General features: G+C 32.9%; 2 protein-coding genes across 6 annotated transcripts; one reads left to right on the plus strand and one right to left on the minus strand.

Moving 5' to 3' along the window:
- The first annotated feature begins 3,235 nt into the window (after positions 1-3,235).
- On the plus strand, positions 3,236-9,652 carry il12bb (interleukin 12B, b). Its single transcript, XM_039669145.2, has 9 exons — positions 3,236-3,322; positions 3,480-3,561; positions 4,718-4,984; positions 6,567-6,672; positions 7,540-7,712; positions 8,956-9,116; positions 9,200-9,318; positions 9,400-9,433; positions 9,534-9,652. Exons 2-8 carry the CDS (start codon positions 3,480-3,482, stop codon positions 9,428-9,430), a joined length of 939 nt encoding a protein of 312 aa, XP_039525079.2. The 5' UTR covers positions 3,236-3,322; the 3' UTR covers positions 9,431-9,433; positions 9,534-9,652.
- Positions 9,653-10,351: 699 nt separating this feature from the next.
- On the minus strand, positions 10,352-18,914 carry ublcp1 (ubiquitin-like domain containing CTD phosphatase 1). Of its 5 annotated transcripts, none has more exons than XM_089123884.1 (12): positions 18,631-18,914; positions 18,203-18,233; positions 17,676-17,842; positions 17,502-17,588; positions 17,175-17,256; positions 16,477-16,592; positions 14,880-14,978; positions 14,753-14,790; positions 14,090-14,188; positions 13,893-14,009; positions 11,955-12,082; positions 10,352-11,130 (listed from the first exon to the last, which is right to left on the minus strand). In XM_089123884.1, the coding sequence occupies exons 3-12, from the start codon at positions 17,827-17,829 to the stop codon at positions 11,103-11,105; spliced, it is 948 nt and encodes a 315-aa protein (XP_088980010.1). In that variant the 5' UTR covers positions 17,830-17,842; positions 18,203-18,233; positions 18,631-18,914; the 3' UTR covers positions 10,352-11,102. The 5 variants fall into 5 exon arrangements, with proteins under 5 accessions (XP_088980010.1, XP_039525061.1, XP_039525059.1 ...); XM_039669127.2 differs by having other exon boundaries at positions 17,175-17,260; positions 17,497-17,588; positions 18,635-18,911; XM_039669125.2 differs by having other exon boundaries at positions 17,175-17,260; positions 17,497-17,588; positions 18,631-18,911.
- Between the last annotated feature and the right edge of the window lie 330 nt (positions 18,915-19,244).

The following is a 19,244-nucleotide window of genomic DNA, read 5'->3' on the forward strand; positions in this document are numbered from 1 at the left end:
TGGAAAAAGTGAGTTAATACAATGAAGTAGAAATTAATTTAACCATCATAAACTCAAAATAATAAGTTATCTCAACTAAATAAATTATTATAAAGTTGATTTGACAAAAGAAAAAATGTTGTGATTATTACACTGTAAAAAAATATTGTTGGTTTAACTTAAAAAAGTAAGTAACCTGGGTTGCCTTAAAATTTTAAGTTCGTTGAACTGGAAAAAGTGAGTTAATACAATGAAGGAGATTAATTTAACCACCAGAAACTCAAAATGATAAGTTATCTCAACTAAATAAATTATTATAAAGTTGATTTGACAAAAGAAAATATGTTGTGATAACAAATCTTGAAAATAATTTTTACAGTGGGAGAATTTTTCTAAAAGTTTCATTGAATGCTTCAATTAAAGTCTCTAATGCTGCATTTATTTTATCAAAAAACGCTAAAAGGCATGTAAAAACTATAATACAATTTATTATATAAATATTACAATTTTAATTAAAAAATATTTTTAATATTAATATATTTTGCAATGATCCTGTGATTGCAAAGTTCTGAGCCTTGTCACCTTTATGCATCAAAAAGTATAATTTTTTCCCCTAAAATAAAATAAAATCTTACCTACCCCACACTAAAATGTATATTCATATTTTAAAAAAAGTGTGTGCACATGCATATTTAGGAATATTCATAGAATAATTACTTTAAATATGTATTTGAAGCAATATTACATATTTAAAAAAGGTACTGTAATTAATTTATATTTAACATTTTGCTGTTGCCACGTGGTTTGATATTTCTATTAATGAATTATTGGTAATATTCAGTCTATTCTAGGCCTATTTATTTGACCCTGCTAAGTGGTAACCATACACAAAATTATGTTGTTTTTTTTTTCTTAAATTAAATATGAATAACATTTCATGTTCAATTACACAATTGGCTTGGATTTTTTGCGAACCTCAACTCTAAACCAAGTTAAATACATGCTTTCATTCAGTTTAAAAATATGTACTTTATTATTCAGCCCATTCAAAAAGTCCATTGTGTTAGGATGGGGAAGCTGCAGTTCTCCCTGGATCTTCTTTGTTTCCTGAGAGAACTGATTTTTCCCTCTGCTTTATTACTTTGACATTTATAAAAGAGGTTTTCATACACGTGTTGCTGTTAATAATTAATAAACTTGTTTTTTACGCTATTATCAATTCACATAATAGAGGAACTGTGGAACTTTACGCTAGAATGACAATGCTGCTAATGTACAACTAACCAAAGGTTTGAGAAGAAATCTTTATTGCGGATGCATTTGTGGTCCAGAAGCATCACGTTAAACTTCCTCCTCGTTATTATTGATTTTGAGGCAGGATTTGAGTGGATGGTTGTTAGGGATCTAGAAAATATTTGTGTCATCTTAATGATGATGACGTTCAACAATTTACCCTTTTAGATTTATATATGGCCTATGTTACCCAACCTACTTTATAATGTCAAAAAAATACATTTGTGGTTTGTGGTTGAACGTCGCGTGACAATGTACACACTTTCTCTTGTGGTTGGTGCTTTTACACTACACTAAAATGTGTAAGTCACACTATGATATCTGCATAACTACTGAAATATCTCCACGGTGATGCTTTCATAATGTTCAAATCCACACGCATTCGGCAGCAGCGACCGAATTCACTTCATTTGAAGGAACAAATATACATAATTGTAATCAAAAATGTGTCATTTTATATTTATAAACAAACAGAGCCATTCGAAGAGACTCGTTACGATATTTTTATAAATTAGATGAATGCTTTTTATATAGAGAAAAATATGTAATTATATGTTTATAAATTATGATTTATTTATAAATTGTTATATGCTCTCATATTGAAACCTTTCATATGTAAAAATATGAAAATTATATTTATAAATTATAAAATATAATTTATTTATAAATTACTATATGCTTCCATAATGATGCCTTTCATAAATGTAAAAATATGTAATTATATATTTATAAATTAGTACATTACTCTAGTCTATGCTCCCATATAGAAATCTATTAATATATATATATATATATATATATGATGCCTTTCATATGTAAATATATATTTAGAAATTATGATATATTTATAACTTACTCTATGCTCATAAATAAAAATGCTCCCATAATGATGCCTTTCATATGTAATTATATATTTAGAAATTCTAATATATTTATAATATAAATTACTCTATGCTCACATATAGAAACCTTTCATATGTAATATATTTATAAAATCATATATGCTCCCATTGATGCCTTTTATATATGTAAAAAATATGTAATTGTTTATAAATTATGATATATTTATAAATCAATATATGATCCCATATTGATGCCTTTCATTTATGAAAAAAAGTAATATATTTAAAAATTACAATGTTTATAAATTGCTATATACTTCCATATGGAAGCCTTGCATATATATAAAATCCTACAACCTTATATTTATAAATTACTGTCCATCCATCCATCCATACATTTATAGATCCATACATACATATTAATATATCCAGCATATATGTATATTATATTAATAATGTAGTTTTAATTTTTAATTTGTATATATATATATATATATATATATATAGTAATTTTAATTTGGCTATATATATATATATATATATATATATATATATATAGTGATTTTAATTTGGATATATATATATATATAGTGATTTTAATTTGGATATATATATATATATATATATATATATATATATAGCAATTTTAATTTGGATATATATATATATATATATATAGTGATTTTAATTTGGATATATATATATATATATATATAGTGATTTTAATTTGGATATATATATATATATATATAGTGATTTTAATTTGGATATATATATATATATATATATATATACATACACACACACACACACACATATAATCTAATATATATATATATATACATATATACAATCTAATATATATATATATATACATACAAACAAATAATCATCATGTAACAGCAGTGAAAGTATGAATCACACACACACAAAAAAAAAATCTACCAATTTGATTGAATTGATGACCTGTAAGGTGTTTCATTCTTATGGTCAAGCACTCCCGCTGAAACCCCTAACACACAACACACACACGGTCACACAGCTCATGGAAATCCCAAATAAACTGGCTGCACCACATGGTTTCCACATCCCTCTGTTTACAGCGCGACACTTCTGCTTTCTGGAAATTCACACTTCTGTCTCGCATTCATATCTCAGGTTTAAAAGAGCAGTGAAAGGAAGGGTCACCACAACTCATTCAGTTCAAGGTAAGACTCCTCCACATCTGCACTGCTCACATACACAGATGTGTGTGACCGCCGGTTCAGATATCATCAAGAAATATTGATATAATGCTTTTCTTTTAATATTTACTTTAATTGACACAATAACACTATAATATTAACATTTAATTGTTTTGTTTAGATGAACAAGATTGTGTTTCTCATTCTGCAAGCTGTCCTTCAGTCGACAGCCGGCACTTCACTGAGGATCCTCAAGGAAAACGGTGAATATTGATTAAATCTCATTTATTGGTATCTTTAGCTGATTTCTTTAAACAATGTATATATGTGTGTGTGTGTGTGTGTGTGTGTATGGCAAGCAGTTTTAGCTTTTATTCATTTCCAGGATATGAATTCTTGATATCAACAATTTAATTGCTGATTTCTATAATTGCTGCCATTCAAAATGAATTGTTGATATCAAGAATTGATTTTTTACTAGTAGAAATATCATTTTTGATATCAATAATTACATTGTTACTGGTAAAAATGTGAATTCCTGATATCAATAATTAAATTGTCACTAGTTGAAATGTCTATTCTTGGTATCAACAATTCAATTGCTAGTAAAAATGATCATTTTTGATATCTGAAAATGTATTTCTGATATCAATATTATTTCTGATATCTAAAATGGCTTTCTTACTAGTAACAATCACATTCATGATTTTGTATATATACTGTAAATACACACACATGCATGTATATTTAAGAAAGAAAATATCATTTATATTTAAAATATTTATATATATAATATATCTATATACATGACAATAGTTCTTAAATATAGACAAGCATGTGCGTGTATTTATATATATATATATATATATATATATATATATATATATATATATATATAAAATAATTATACACAGTGCACACATATGTTATGTAAACACAAACTTTTATTTTGGATGCGATTAATCACGATTAATCATTTGACAGCCCTATTATAAACAAACTATTACTATTTCAGAAAAATGCTGTTTAAAAAAAAAAAAATTAAGAAAATTTTTGATAATAATAATTTTGAAAAGTTTCTCGAGCAGCAAATAATCATATTAGAGTGATGGGACTGAAGACGGGAGTAATGATCCTGAAAATTCAGCTTTGATCACAGGAATAAATTACATTTTATAATATATTCAAATAGAAAACAGTCATTTCAAATGGTAATAATATTTCACAATTTTAGGGTTTTTTGTATTTTTAATCAAATGAATGCCGCAGAAGATGTTAAAAAAATCGTGCAACCCCAAACCTTTTACCGGCAGTGAATATTATACATTTTGATCAATTTAATACGACCTAAGTTTACATTTTTGAAAGTATGCATTATTGGTTTCCCGTGGCGAGTCTGATGGAGGTTTTGTGTTGTAGTCATGGTTCTGGACGTGTCGGATCTGTCCAGCTCGGATGTGTCACTGCATTGTGGAGAGCAATATGAAGGAGAGCAGATCCGCTGGGAGAGGAACGAGAAAAGCATCTCTGAGACAGGAAACCGCATCACTGTCACCATAGACGGGCTGCGGGGGGGAAACTTCACGTGTCACAGAGCCAATCACAGAGAGACCCTGAACTACACGCTGTTACTGGTCCATCCCGTCAACTTTCCTAAAGGAGTTCTTACACAATCTGCTCACGGAGGTACATATAAAGAACATTTCTGTGTTCAAGTAATAGGAGGACATCTTTTCTGGTCCCAAAAAATAGTTCAACAGCATGTGTGTGTATATATATATATATATATATATATATACTAATATCTAGCTATAAAGACAAGTTTTTAATAGAAATTTATTATAAAACATTTTTATCTTGAACTAAATGTCTTAAATCTTAAAATATAGGTCTATTTTAAAAAAAAAAATACATGCAAATAAATGTGCGAGTTTGTGGGATATTCATTGGCTTTTAAACGCGATATCAAAAGCCCTTGACATCTGCCTTTTGGAAAATTTGTATGCATAGCGACACACACGTGCCTATAGGAATGTGCTGAAGCAGTGTATTCTGTTCCTATTTAACGTTTTGGGAATTGCCAGTCAAGATGCACACATAAAGTTTAAAAATACGGGTTATTTTGCAGACTTGTGGGAAGAAAATATCCAAAAAATACAAATATATGTTAACTGCACTTTATCTGTTTTTTAAAATAAGTAAAAGAGGCTCTTCTTTTAAAAAAAAAAACCCAGAAGAGTCAGAAATCTGCACTTTAGTAGCTCTTATATAAAAAAATATTTTTCATATTTTCATATGATTTAAATAGTAATAAAAAAAAATCTGCCTGTTTTTTCTTATTTATGGAGGTTGTGTACAACCGTAGCCCTCAAACCGTATTCACTTTATGGCCCTTAATCCTGTAATTGTGGACAAATGTGTGCGCAGAGGACTCTAATTTTTATTTATGATAAATCTTATATCACTGTCTTCGATAAAGTTTTGTCTATCCATTTATGGTGTTTTTTTTTTATTTTGGGGGTATTTTTGAATGTATTTACTTCAAAAAGTACCATATTTTCTATGTAAATTATGCTTATTTTTATGTTTTATTTTTTAAATTTTTTTTAACTACATTAAAATATCATTCCACTAAGTTCTTAGAGCTAAAACCAAAAGATGAAGTGACTTTGCGGTCACCTGGTGTCTTATTTTGGCTTATTTTAGAATGCTCTAAATTACAGTTTTTCCCATTCATTTCTATGGGTGCCCATTTTTGACCCAAATACAAGATTAAGGAGTTTTTATTTTTCACCCACTTAACATTGTAGAAATGAGTCAAAAAAAAAATGTGTGTGTTCAGGAGGCAAACTTAGGAAAAGTAGCCAAGTCTTGTACCGCTCAGATCAAGGGAAGTGTTTTTTTTTTAAATAAATCAAAAAGTTTAAATAATCATTTTGCCCACATTTGTCCAGAATACGGTTTTAGGGTTAAACTCCAACATGTCAACACAATGAAACGGGCTGTATCCAATCTTTAGATTTCTGTTCTGGAAATGAGAAATAGCCAAGTGCATATTTAATTACACAATACCTCACAGTGTTAAAAGTCCATAATTCGTGTCCATGATATATATATATATATATACTTTAAAAAAACAAGTTGAGTAAAAGATTAATTCAGTGATTTAAAAGATTCAGTGATTTAAACTGATTTAAACAAATGATTTGTTTGTTTTCCTCACTGTTCAGAACTGCTCAACTTTATTTTTATTTTATTGTCTGTGTAGAGTTTGTTTCTTGTTCTGCGAGGAACTATAACGGACGGTTTCGTTGCTCTTGGAAGTGGCATCAGGAGCGGAAAGAAAGAGCCGTGGTGTATTTCGCAGCAATACGGTAACTATTCTGGATAATCATTGAACAAGAATTAATAATAACACTTTATTTTGATGGTCACTTTTGAACATTCTGTTGACTATAAGTAGCTTTGCCAATTATTAGAGTATAGTTCACTTAAAATTAATTGTTGGTATGTTTTATCTTACCTCAAGAGCATCCAAGATGTAGGTGTCTTTGTTTTTGCAGAAGTTTCAATTTTGATATTTTTAGGTCAAACCGTTCTTGTCTGTCAGTCATATAATGGAGGTCTATGGTCACCACCTCAAAGAGCATGCACAGAGAAGTCCAAATTAAACATGATTTAATGACTCGTAAATGTAAGTACACATTGATGGCCTAAGACACGAAACGAGCGGTTTGTGTGAGAAAACCAACAGTATTTATATTGTTTTACCTCTTGTAACACCAGCCACGCCCAAGTGATCCGAGCGCTTTGTGGCTGTGGTTACAAGAGGTAAAAACGATATAAATACTGTTCGTTTTCTCACACAAACCGCTCGTTTCGTGTCTTAGGCCATCAATGTGTACTTACATTTACGAGTCATTAAATCATGTTTAATTTGGACTTCTCTGTGCATGCTCTTTGAGGTGGTGACCATAGACCTCCATTATATGACTGACAGACAAAAACGGTTTGACCTAAAAATATCAAAATTGAAACTACTGAAACTACTCCAACTTATTTTATCCCAAACCCTACCATTCTACTAATACTCTAGTAAAACTCTAATGAGAGTTAGTAGACATATAAGTGCAATGTTACTTATAGCCAACAGAATATGTGTTAAGGACCATCAAAATAAAGTGAAACCAGCTTGTGTTGAAAGAGCAAACCAGAGCTGAACTGGGCATGCGTTCATACAGGAACTCTAGTTTGATCAACTGCACTCTGGACTCGGATATCTCCGGACTGACGTGTATCGACGGGGATTACTGTCGGTACTCTGAAGAGCCTAGGAGCATCAACCTCACTCTGTTCGTCAGAAACCTGTATCGGCTGGAGGAACACCAGAGGACCTTCTTCATCCGGGACATTGGTGAGAGATGTGCGCCCCCGGGTGGTCACCACATGTATTGGACTCATCATTTATATGAACACTAATACATGATACTTAAAGGAGTAGTTCACTTTAAAAAAAAAAAACAACTATTGCTGATAATTTACTCACCCCCATGTCATCCAAGATGTCCATGTCTTTCTTTCTTCAGTCGAAAAGAAATTAAGGTTTTTGATGAAAACATTCCAGGATTTTTCTCCATATAATGGACTTCAATGGGGACCAAATGAGAGTTTCAGTGCAGCTTCAAAGGGCTTTAAACGATTCCAGACGATGAATAAGGGTCTTATCAAGCGAAACGAGCGGACATTTCAAAAATAAATAAACGAGTTTACGTTTTATAAGCTCAAATGCTCGCCTTGCTCTGTTCTGTGATGCGTGTTCGTGACTCTCCTGTTCGAACTCGTTCATCAAAATGAACGAATCTTTTTTCGAGTCATGACTCAAAGGGTCCTAGAGAAGATTATTCATCGTCTGGAATCGTTTAAAGCCCTTTGAAGCTGCACTGAAACTGTCTTTTGGACCTTGAACCGTTTGGTCCCCATTGAAGTCCATTATATGCAGAAAATCCTGTAATGTTTTCATCAAAAACCTTAATTTCTTTTCGACTGAAGAAAGAAAGACGTGGACATCTTGGATAACATGGGGGTGAGTAAATTATCCGCAAACGTTTTTTCAAAAGTGAACTAACTATATTAATTCTGATGAGTATATCTGTTGATTTAGTATTTGACGCAAGAAATAGTGACCAAATCATTTTTGTGGGCACTACGTGTAAATAAATACTCTTGTGAAAAATTACACTTTAGCATACTTCTAAAAAAAAAAATGCATTATGGAATATTACAGAAATAATACACTTTAAAAGAATGTGCTTTCAGACACTTAATTGCATGTTATTTATAACTAAACGTATAGTTTAGGTTAAATTTATATTAAATGTAATTCAATTATAGTAAACTAAAGTTACATTAATGTCATTTCTGTTGAAACTTGTATGTCATGTATTTAAATATATAAAAAAAATAATAATAAAAATATTTTTTTATTCACAAATTTGTAACTAGTAAAATATTTTGGAGTTTGGAGTAAATAGTAAAATCTGTATTCATTATAAAAATGCCCATGACGTTGTACGATTTTACTAAATCTAAATGGGCCCTGGTTGGGAACTAATGTCCTCAACTCTTCCTTCTGTCCTAACTCTAACTCTAACTCTCAGTCCAACCAGATAAAGTAAATATGACCAAGATCCAGGACGATGTGTTTGAGTGGCGCCCCCCTGAGACGTGGAGTTTCCCCTGCAGTTTCTTTCCCCTGTCCTACGAGGTCAAAGTGGTTCCCAACAATCATAGCTGTGACTCCACAGGAAGTCGTGTCGAAGTAAGACAACGTCCTTTATTTTTGTTATTTTTTTTATTTTCAAGATCAAAAACATTAAAGATGTTCATTTCTGGTAATATTAGAAAGTGGAAACCATTGAGACGCATTACAAGGTGAACGCCAAAAAACCATACACTTTCTGCGTCCGAGCTCAGGACAAAATAGCCAAAACACTTTGGAGTGACTGGAGTCGCCATCATATGTAAGTAAACTTTGACCTGCAGTAGTGTTTGATATTTTATGAAAATATTCAGCTTTACATTGTGTATATTTTGTGTAACAGAAGGAAACACCGGCACACTTCGGAGCAATAAAAGGTGTGTTGATTTGTTTTTAATGAACATATTGATAATTTTTAATTGATGATGTATGCTAGTGCAGTTATTGACATTTCGATTCTTTGTTTTATGAATGCAGCCGGTCTCGAGGGATACATCAGTTCGCTTGCAGCTATTCATATTTATATTCATTTTCTTGTATGTGCCACTGTAAAATTGATTTTTGCAATAAATTTTCCAGATCATTCAAATACTCAATGGCTTCATATTTCAGTTTTATCAGTTTAATCACATCCAAAATAAAAGTTTGTGTTTATAATATATGTGGGTGCACTGTGTATAATTATTTTGTATATAAAAATTCACACACATGCATGTATATTTAAGAAAAATGTGTTATTAATACATAAAATATTTATATTTAATATAAATTATGTATATGCATGTGTGTGAATTTATATATACAAAATAATTTTACACACTATACACACATATATTATGTAAACACAAACTTTTATTTTGGATGCGATTAATCATTGCCCAGCCCTTTTGAAATATTTTACTAGACAAGTTAACATTAGTAAACAATTATTAAATTTGTTGCAGTACTTAATCTTTGTTGATTTTAGTTTTCGACTGATCATTGTTATTTGTTGCCCATATTAGCTCAGGTCCAATCAACATCCACTTTTGATTTGAATAATCAAATCAACAATAAAATTGACAATTATTAAAATTAAGATTAGTAAATGTTTTAGAAGTTCATATTACTTATTTTTGAACCTTAACGAAAAATATTATCTTTACATCATATACTATATATAGCATTATTTATGATAAAACGTGCATAAATACACAGCAACGTTCATATATATAAGAGGACGTATAAAAAAAATAATGTGTATAAAATCTTGATTGATATATAAACTTTTCATTTTAGACAAACTACACACAAACTACTGTAAAACCATTAAAGTTTAATTTACATTAAGGTTACAACCATAAATCCAATACCCACATCTGAGCACCGGATGAAATGCAGTTACACAAAACGCAATACTGTTTACATAGTTAATATCTATCGAAATCGATGACAACACATACTTTGTGTTTAAAACAGAAGTGGGGGAAACACCAACAAGCTTCAATGTTATGACAAAAAAAAAAAAAAAAAATCTTGATATCTCTTTTTCTCCCCATTATCATGTGACCGCTTTATGAACATAAAACATACATCATCTGCATTTAGAAAAAAAAAAAAACATGCATGTAAACATGTCAAATATCCTCATTGTTCATTTGGAGAAGTGTTTTTATCTGCCGACGAAGCTGCAAATGTACGTTTATCTCTAACAGACAAAGAACGAAGCAGCCAGGCCAGAATTACCGCTTCTGTTAACACACGGCCTTCCTGTGACGTAAGATTTAGCAAAAAACTATTACATTTGCATCCACCCAAAAAAAAAGTGAATTACAGGAAGTGTGTCAGGCGGGGGATGAGGTCAAAGTACCGTCATGCTCGATGCTATTAATTGTTGAAATGCTTTTCATTGACCTGTTGAGGTAAATAGTGTTTTCAGGAGTCCAAATGCTAGAATATTTGTAACGAGCGACTATAAGGAGATGAAGGACGCGAGACACAGAGAAGCGGATGACGTGGAGCAGCAGTTGTTTGGTCAGGTACCTTCTAGACTCAGTGCTGGACATGTCATTGATTCTGCCTCTTGGAGAGGAACCTGTCGGAGACAAATCATTCGTCACATTACACTTGACATGCTTATTACCGAGTCAAAGTGATAGTCGCGTGTAGCGTCTTTTTAAGGGATTTTATTACAGCAAATACGCTACATTATTGTGGAAGACAACAGCATTGAATGAAGAGACAACGTGTGTTTTATTTCCATATTAAAAAGGCACACCAGGCAGGAATCCCCTTTTTGTCAAACAGCGCCCCCTAGAGTCGCTGTGGAGTACTTGTGGAGTCGTGTTACATGGTATTCAATAGTACATTGTGTTTAATTTGTCGTTTAATGAGATCTAATATATGTTGTAAGTGGTGAGAATTTTCACGTGATTCATTCAATATGGGCCAAGCAGAGAAACGACCGAACACCTCCACGTTTTCCCTATTTAAAACCAGTTACACGAGTAGTGTACTCGAACTATAATGTTTGGCAGAATACCACAGCAAGTGATTGGGAGCACTTTGACTCCTATTTGTAATTAAATAGGGAAAACGTGGAGGTGTTTGGCCGCTTCTCTGCTTGGATCCTAATGAATGAACTGGGCTAAGCTAAGTGCTAACAAAAAAGGTGGAGTATCCCTTTTAGTTTTAAAGTCCCCCTTTGATGAAAATCATGTATTTAATATTGTTTATATGTCTTAAAAAAAGAGTCTCAAAGCATGGTTTGAAATCGCTGGTGTTTCTGACGTCACAAACAACCTTGTAATCAAGTCTCTGACCTGACATGAGTGAGTGGACATGGGGCTAGTTAGCATATTCATGGATTTGCGTGTACTAAATGAGGCTTATAGAGTGCTGTAAGGCATGAAGAATCACCTTTCCCAGTGCTTGTGGTTGAGACCCGAGAAGTCCTCCAGTTTAGCGATTTCCTTCAGATACAGAGACAGCTTGTAGAGCTCTTTGTCTTTCTCACGGTTTAAGTGTGCCTTCATGAACGGTCTGATCTGTGACCAATACATGGAGGAGAATACATCTTTAAAAACATTTAATACACTTTCTTATAACGCAGACACAAAAACAACAGAGAGATACTAGTGGTGGGAGAAAAAAACAACAGCTGGGTAGATTACTTACAAATTGTAGTTGGTTACGGCTTCCAAATCACACGACAAATTGTAGTTAGTAACTATCAGTGGTGGAGGAAGTACTGAATCTCAGTACTTAAGTAAAAGTACAAATACCCAGATAAATATTTACTTTAGTAAAAGTAGAAGTAACACAATGACAACCATACTTAAGTAAAAAGTAAAAAGTACTTTATTTTAAATGTACTTTAAGTATTAAAAGTAAAAGTACTTGCATAACAATTTATTATCTTAATGTCTATTTTCTAATGATTAATAAAACATTTAATTCTAACTCATTCAACCTAATAGCCTACTCCTATAATGATGTTCAATAATGATGGGAAAAAAATGTCACCATTTCTGAAACAAGCTTGCAATTAGGCAATATCATGCTTATCCTTAGTACTATATGTTAATTTAATTACTATGTTTGGCAGTAAACGCGATTCATTTATGGTGTAATTCTGAGCCTCTTGGCTTGCCATAATCCTAACCAAACCAAACATATTACACACGGTGTGTTTCCTATGCACGTAAAAACAAATTTTCGCGTATGAGTTGCATGATAAACACACTGCGTGTGAGACGCATTTAGTATGACTGGGTTGATATACTGTATCTATGGCAACCAAACGTCACTGGTGAGACAAACGTGCAACGAACGGACGGTCAGATTACGTTTTGGCAGGGGAAAAACTGATCAGAAAATGTAACGAAAATGTAACAGAAGCTGTAGAAATGTAGTGGAGTAGAAAGTATAATAATTGCTGCAAAATGTAACGAAGTAAAAGTAAAAAGTAGGCACTATTTATTGTACTTAAGTAAAGTAAAGATACGTGAAAAATGTACTTAAGTAAAGTAACGAAGTATTTGTACTTCGTTACATTCCACCACTGGTAACTATCCATTGAAATCCATTACATTGCATATTTTAGGTAATATAATCAGATTACTTTTGACCTGGCTCGTTAAATCACATTAAATTGAATCGGATAATCTTCCACCACGTTGATATAAAAATACAAAGAGAAAGAATACAGGTCCTTCTCAAAATTAGCATATTGTGATAAAGGTAATTATTTTCCATAATGTAATGATAAAAATTAAACTTTCATATATTTTAGATTCATTGCACAGCAACTGAAATGTTTCAGGTGTTTTATTGTTTTAATACAGATGATTTTGGCATATAGCTCATGAAAACCCCAAATTCCTCAAAAAATAATATATATATATATATATATATATGAAGAGTTCAGATGCAAAAGCCTCTAAGTGCCGTTTGAAATTTTCTTCTAGAATGATCATTTTTATCAAGCTTGTATATTTAAGTTCAGTGATTTCACTTTAATGGCAATGATAATTACCTATTAACTGTTATTTAAGTGAAATTACTGAACTTAAATATACAAGTTTGATAAAAATCATCATTAAAGAAGAAAATTTCAAATGGCATTTAGAGACTTTTGCATCTGAACTCTTCTAACAATACAAGTCAATTTAATGCATCCGTGACAAATAAAAGTATTACTTTCTTTTACAAATAAAAATCTTACAGAAGTGTATATTACTTTAGAATAATTAATGATAAGAATCAGGTCAAATCAGATCACAAGGTGCCTTCATAATTCTTTATTTATCCCCAACTTGAATCAGAAATAACCCGTAAACATAGACTCCAGCATACCTTCAGTCCATTCTGTGGATTCATGAGGAAGTTTCTTCCGATATCATCAAACATAACGGTGTTCTTCCTGTCGTAGAACTCGCTATATTTACCCCATATGACTCCCAAAGGCTTCACCTGAAACATGCCAAGCAGACATTATGCATCATGCAAATCAAATGTAGAGACAATGGCATGTTTTTTTACTAGAATCTGACCTCTACGACTCCTCTTTTCGGTGTGTGTACAGTGATCATCGCTGCACTGTCCAACATGAAGGTGATCTTGTAGTTTGGGTTGTCCGTCACTCCCAGTTCCTAAAAGACCACAGGTATTGGATTATGTTAATGTCAGTAATAATAAAGTAAAGTTTAGTCCCCCAGAATTTTATCCCTTAAAACTCCAAAAAGTGCTTTTTTTCCTTGAAAAATATTCATCATGCCTTAAAATAGCGTGAATGTAACTCGACACCCTTGCTTCATTTAGTGTATGCGGTTCTATGAATATGCAAATGAGCCCCGCCTCCTTTGGCTGCTAGACCAGTAGGTGGCGATGACACACTTCACGAAAAAAATTCGTGAATTCGATTGATAAATTAAAATTCGTGAATGAATTTTAATTTTAAATAGCAGCTAGACTAAAATTTATAAATGCCCGGGGTTTGTGTTTTTTTTTTTTTTTTATGTCTGATGTTTTTGCTGTTTTTTTTTATAAATTCGTATGTTTTGTGAGGTTGAAGTTACTTAAATTGCTTCAACCTCAAAATAAAAAAAGATTTTACTACTACTGTTGACTGAACACGTAATACACGCGAGGATGACATCATCATCTTCACAGATTTGCGTTTTTGTTGTAATGTGGAAAACAAAACGAGGACCTACTTTCATTTTAGCATCAATCCACTTCATACTTGTAGCAGCTAAAAAGGAATGAAAGAGAAACAGCAGATCTAAGTCTCTGAGCGTCTTGAAGAGTCCACAAAACTTCATTATCTAGATGGATACTTACACCAGATGACAATATCATAGTCCTCATATGCTGATGTAAGAAACTCGTGTAAGTACGGTCTCATCAGCTCCTGACCCGTCTCTGCACAGGACTTATGATCTACATTTAAAGAAGAAAAAACAAATACGTTTATATACATAAATCAGTGGCAAGCGGTGACTTCTTTAACTGGGTATGCTGGGTTGTGCATCATGTCAAAAAAGTGCCCGATGCAGATACTATAAGCAAGACGCTTGTGTTCGCTCTATATTTAGTTGATTTTTCTTTCAAGGGACCTTAAACAGTCCCTCCAGGATTTCACGATTTTTTTTTTGTGATTTTTTTGCGATCAAAATGACTGATTTTGTGGTGGTAATTTCCCAAAATTTGTGAAAAAATTAGCGATTTATATTTAACATTTACCATAATAGTATTCAGTTCTTCCAGAAAAACGTTTTTTTTTGTGATTGTTGCGGGCAAAAATTGATTGATTATGCGGCCCGTTTTCTTTAAAAATGCGATGGAATATGCGGGATATTTATGCAATTTTATGCGATGAAATTGCAGGAATTTGCAAAAATTGAGGGAACTTGCAAAAATTGCGGTTTGATGAAAAAGAGAAAAAAAGTGATTCCCCCAACATCCTGTTAATGTAAGAGTCATTTCTTATTACTTCCTTTGATAAACAAGCATACTACATCATAGAAAGTGCTGGGAATGTTTAATTTCTCATCTTGTTTTATTTCAGACTGTAAGAGTGTAAATAAGGCGTGGCCCCTTTAAGAGCTGCGCGCTCCCTGTTGAACTCTCTGCGTTGTTATATGTGCGCCTCGTACACCCCATGTGTGCGGTTAATTTCTGTTTGATGCTACTTCTTTTATCTTATGTTGTTTATTAAGTAACGATGTGACAGTTCGATTTGTGAGATGTCAATCGCCTCCGTGAGTCTGTCTGGCGTCGTGTAATTGCGTCACTTCATAACGTTCCCATGGAAACAGGGGGAAATGGCTGCTCTTATGTGAAGCAAACGCAACATTTTTCAACTTTCTGATAAGATACATGTGACTTTTTTGCAACGAAAATGCGAGGATTATGAAATTATGCAAACTCCGCATATTTTGCACGTAAATCGGCAATTTATGCGGCGAAAGTGCGGCGTATTTGAAAAAATGCGGCCCCCGCATAAATATGCGGACTTTGGCTGATTTTGCATTTAAATTCAGCGATCGCATAATCGCGTTTTTCTGGAGGGACTGCTTAAACAATTCAAGCAGAGCAGATCTTTGCATTTCAATTTAAAGGTCAGCATGAAACGGAAGTCTTTTCTTGAATATTCAAGTGAAACAACTTCTCAAACTAGACGAAATGTAGAGCGGGACTTGATTTTGTCCATCTGGAATTGTCTGGATGGTTGTGTGGTTTGTTATTGGTGTGATGTCATGTGATTGACAGGTTGTCCCGCCCCTTACACCAGCGAACAAGTCATCAAAATGTCGTTGCAAGAAGATTACGAGGGTAAGTTTTGATTTAATGACGACTTTGCTATAATTGGCTAGACGGATTTACCCAGTGCTTCTTATATGATCAGATGCACGTGGTTTGGGTTTCAAAGACTCACCGAAGAGTGTATAGTCAATATCTAGAACAAGCAATCTCTTTCCTGGTCTTGGGGGATTTAACTCGTCAACTTTATAATCTTTCACTCGACGGGCTATCTTGGCCAAATTCTCCTCCCTGTATGAAAGGAAAACAAATATAAAAGGTTAATTCAGAACAGTGGGCTGAATAATATTGTTTCCAAATGTATGACAGTGGCTTTTTAGTAAATGTATACAAGTAAAAAGACAATTATTTAAAAATACCGTTCAAAAGTGTGGGGTCTGTATGGTTTTTGAGTCTCTTATTCTCACAAACAGTACGTTTATTTGATCTAACATGCAGTTTCCTATTTAAATATTTAATTAAATATCAAATTTAATCTATTCCTGTGATCACAGCTGAATTTTCAGCATCATTACTCCAGTCTTCAGTGTCACATGATCCTCTAATATGATGATTTGCTGCTTAAAAAATCATCATAAATGTTGAGTTGTGATGCTTAATATTTTTTATGGAAACCATACTTTATTTTTTCATAGAAAAAGCCTCAATTAAACAGCATTTATTTGAAATTTTGTCAGATTAAAATGTATTCAATGCCTTTGTGATCAATTCAATGCATACTTACTGAATAAAAGAGTTTATTAATTTTATACATATAATATCTTACTGACCCCAGACTCTTGAATGTGGAATAAATAGCAGGGTTTCACTGACCTGTTTTCAACCTCAGTCACTTCCTCTTCAATGTCAAAGTCATTGACCACATCATCATTTTCTGGTGGAGGCGCCAACACATCTTCCTATGGAGAGGAAAATCAAAGTTTATGGGATATATAGAAAGGTTATATACACATATAATATATTTACATACACACACGACTTTGCTATTGGCTATATATAATGTGTACACATACACTATATATTAGATATTGCATAATATATATATATATATATATATATTATATCACACATACATGCATAAATCAGGTAGAATATTTAAAAAATAAATACAATTACACTTAATAATTTTACCAACCAAACTTTCCTCTCTGGTGCCCATCATCATAATTTTGGTATTGGGCTTCAATTTCAAGTCCCCCAGTTTGACTTCATCATCTGCTGGTTTACCTGACAACAGTAGAAGGTTAAACAACGTTTCTGTTTTTATTTGCATATTGTGTATCAGAAATAGAGTGTGTTTTTAACACCACTCACCTTTGACTTTCAACCCCAGGAGCTTCTGTCGTTCTGGAAGAACTCCTGTGAGGGATTTAATGGACTGTTTCAGATCCAACACCGTGTCCTCCTCAGACAGTGTGCTAATGGAGTACTCCTGCCCACCCCACTTGATAATGACCGAAACAGACATGCTGGTGGATGAGCTGTAAAGGCGGTTTTGTGTTATTAGCACGTCATTGGAATGATTTTTGATATGAAATCAAGTGTCAGAAACACAATGAACACTTTATGGAGTTCATCAGCATACATAGGGTTGGACGATGAAACGGAAACATCTAGTTTTAGACCACGATAATATATTATTATGGTATAGGGCTTCCTTTTGCAGCAAATGTCACTGTGACTTGCTTAACTAAAATACCCCTTACAGTGGCTCAGAAATATTTCGAGATTTCAAACTTTTCTATCGCAAGTCTTTCTGTGTGTATTGGTGCGATATCTTCCTGATAACACAATGTTTGAACCATGTTTCGGTTTCATTGTCTAACCCCTGGATGTGTTACCTTGGAAACGTTACACCAACATCAGCATCCACTGTTCAGTACACAAGACAAATGGGTCAGGTGCTACATCACTGTAAAACATTTTTTGCAAACAACAACCTCAGCTAAAAAAAAATGCAATCTAATAAAATACAAGCTAAGCATATGCCATGTTGGTAAAAAAAAAAGTGTAACTAACTAGTTGATGTAGTTGTTTTGCAATTCTACATCTCAAAGCCCTCGATCAAGGGATAGATGGGTCTAGCAAATTGCATTAATGACAAAGCATGCATTAGCTTCATTAGCTTTTAAGTCATTAAGTTGTTTTGCATGTAATGCATTAATGAAAACTGATCTGATATTCGTGATCACGCCATTCACTTCTACATAATTTAATCTAAAACAGCTATGCTAAACAGACAAAAAGATTAGGGAAAGGTTTCTCACGTGTATATATAGGCTATATGATCCAGTTCATTCAAAGCTCAGGCTGACTACAGCAGGCACCGCTAGAAGATTTGCTTTGCTTTGTTCTTCTTCTCTCTGAGTTTGCTTATGATTGGCTGACTGCTGCGTCTACTGCCACCTGCTGGTAAAAAGTAATCTGTGCGTGTGTGTGTGTTTGAGCGGCAGAGAGAAATAAAAATAAAAGCTCGTCCTGGGGTGCGTTTCCCGAAAGCATCGTTAGCCAACTATGGTCGCAAGTTCCGTCGTTTTCCAATAGAGTTCAATGGAAATTGCGACCATAGTTGGCTAACGATGCTTTCGGGAAACGCACCCCTGAACGGTCCTGAAGGCGGAGCGGTTTGACCAATCAGATGAAAGGAGCGTTTCAGCACCGCCCACGTCTGCAAATAAAATGTCGAACCCATGACCCACAAACGAAAATTGAAAAATCGATCCAAAATCAAAATGTTCGCTTGAAAAAAATAAATAAATAAAACTCTCATCACACCATTCCAAACAAGATCAAAAAGTACACAGAATCATGGGTAATGTAGTTTCTCACCATGGTGTGCGATATTATTAAAACAAATAACGTTATACTTCGCTCACTGTAAAT

The sequence above is a fragment of the Pimephales promelas genome, chromosome 19 (genome assembly GCF_988280905.1).
Source record: "Pimephales promelas chromosome 19, fPimPro1.hap1.1, whole genome shotgun sequence".
Classification (NCBI taxonomy): Eukaryota; Metazoa; Chordata; class Actinopteri; order Cypriniformes; family Leuciscidae; genus Pimephales; species Pimephales promelas.

Bases quoted from the DNA above. Each gene is read 5' to 3' on its own strand.
- ublcp1 (XM_039669128.2), bottom strand. From the start codon at position 17,829: ATGTCTGTTTCGGTCATTATCAAGTGGGGTGGGCAGGAGTACTCCATT. The intron at 17,589-17,675 runs GTGAGTGGTGTT...TACTGTTGTCAG, and splicing joins CCTGGGGTTGAAAGTCAAAG to GTAAACCAGCAGATGATGAA. The intron at 16,593-17,174 runs GTCAGTGAAACC...CCTTTCATACAG, and splicing joins GTGACTGAGGTTGAAAACAG to GGAGGAGAATTTGGCCAAGA.
- il12bb (XM_039669145.2), top strand. From the start codon at position 3,480: ATGAACAAGATTGTGTTTCTCATTCTGCAAGCTGTCCTTCAGTCGACA. The intron at 9,117-9,199 runs GTAAGACAACGT...TGGTAATATTAG, and splicing joins CCACAGGAAGTCGTGTCGAA to AAAGTGGAAACCATTGAGAC. The intron at 9,319-9,399 runs GTAAGTAAACTT...TTTGTGTAACAG, and splicing joins GACTGGAGTCGCCATCATAT to AAGGAAACACCGGCACACTT.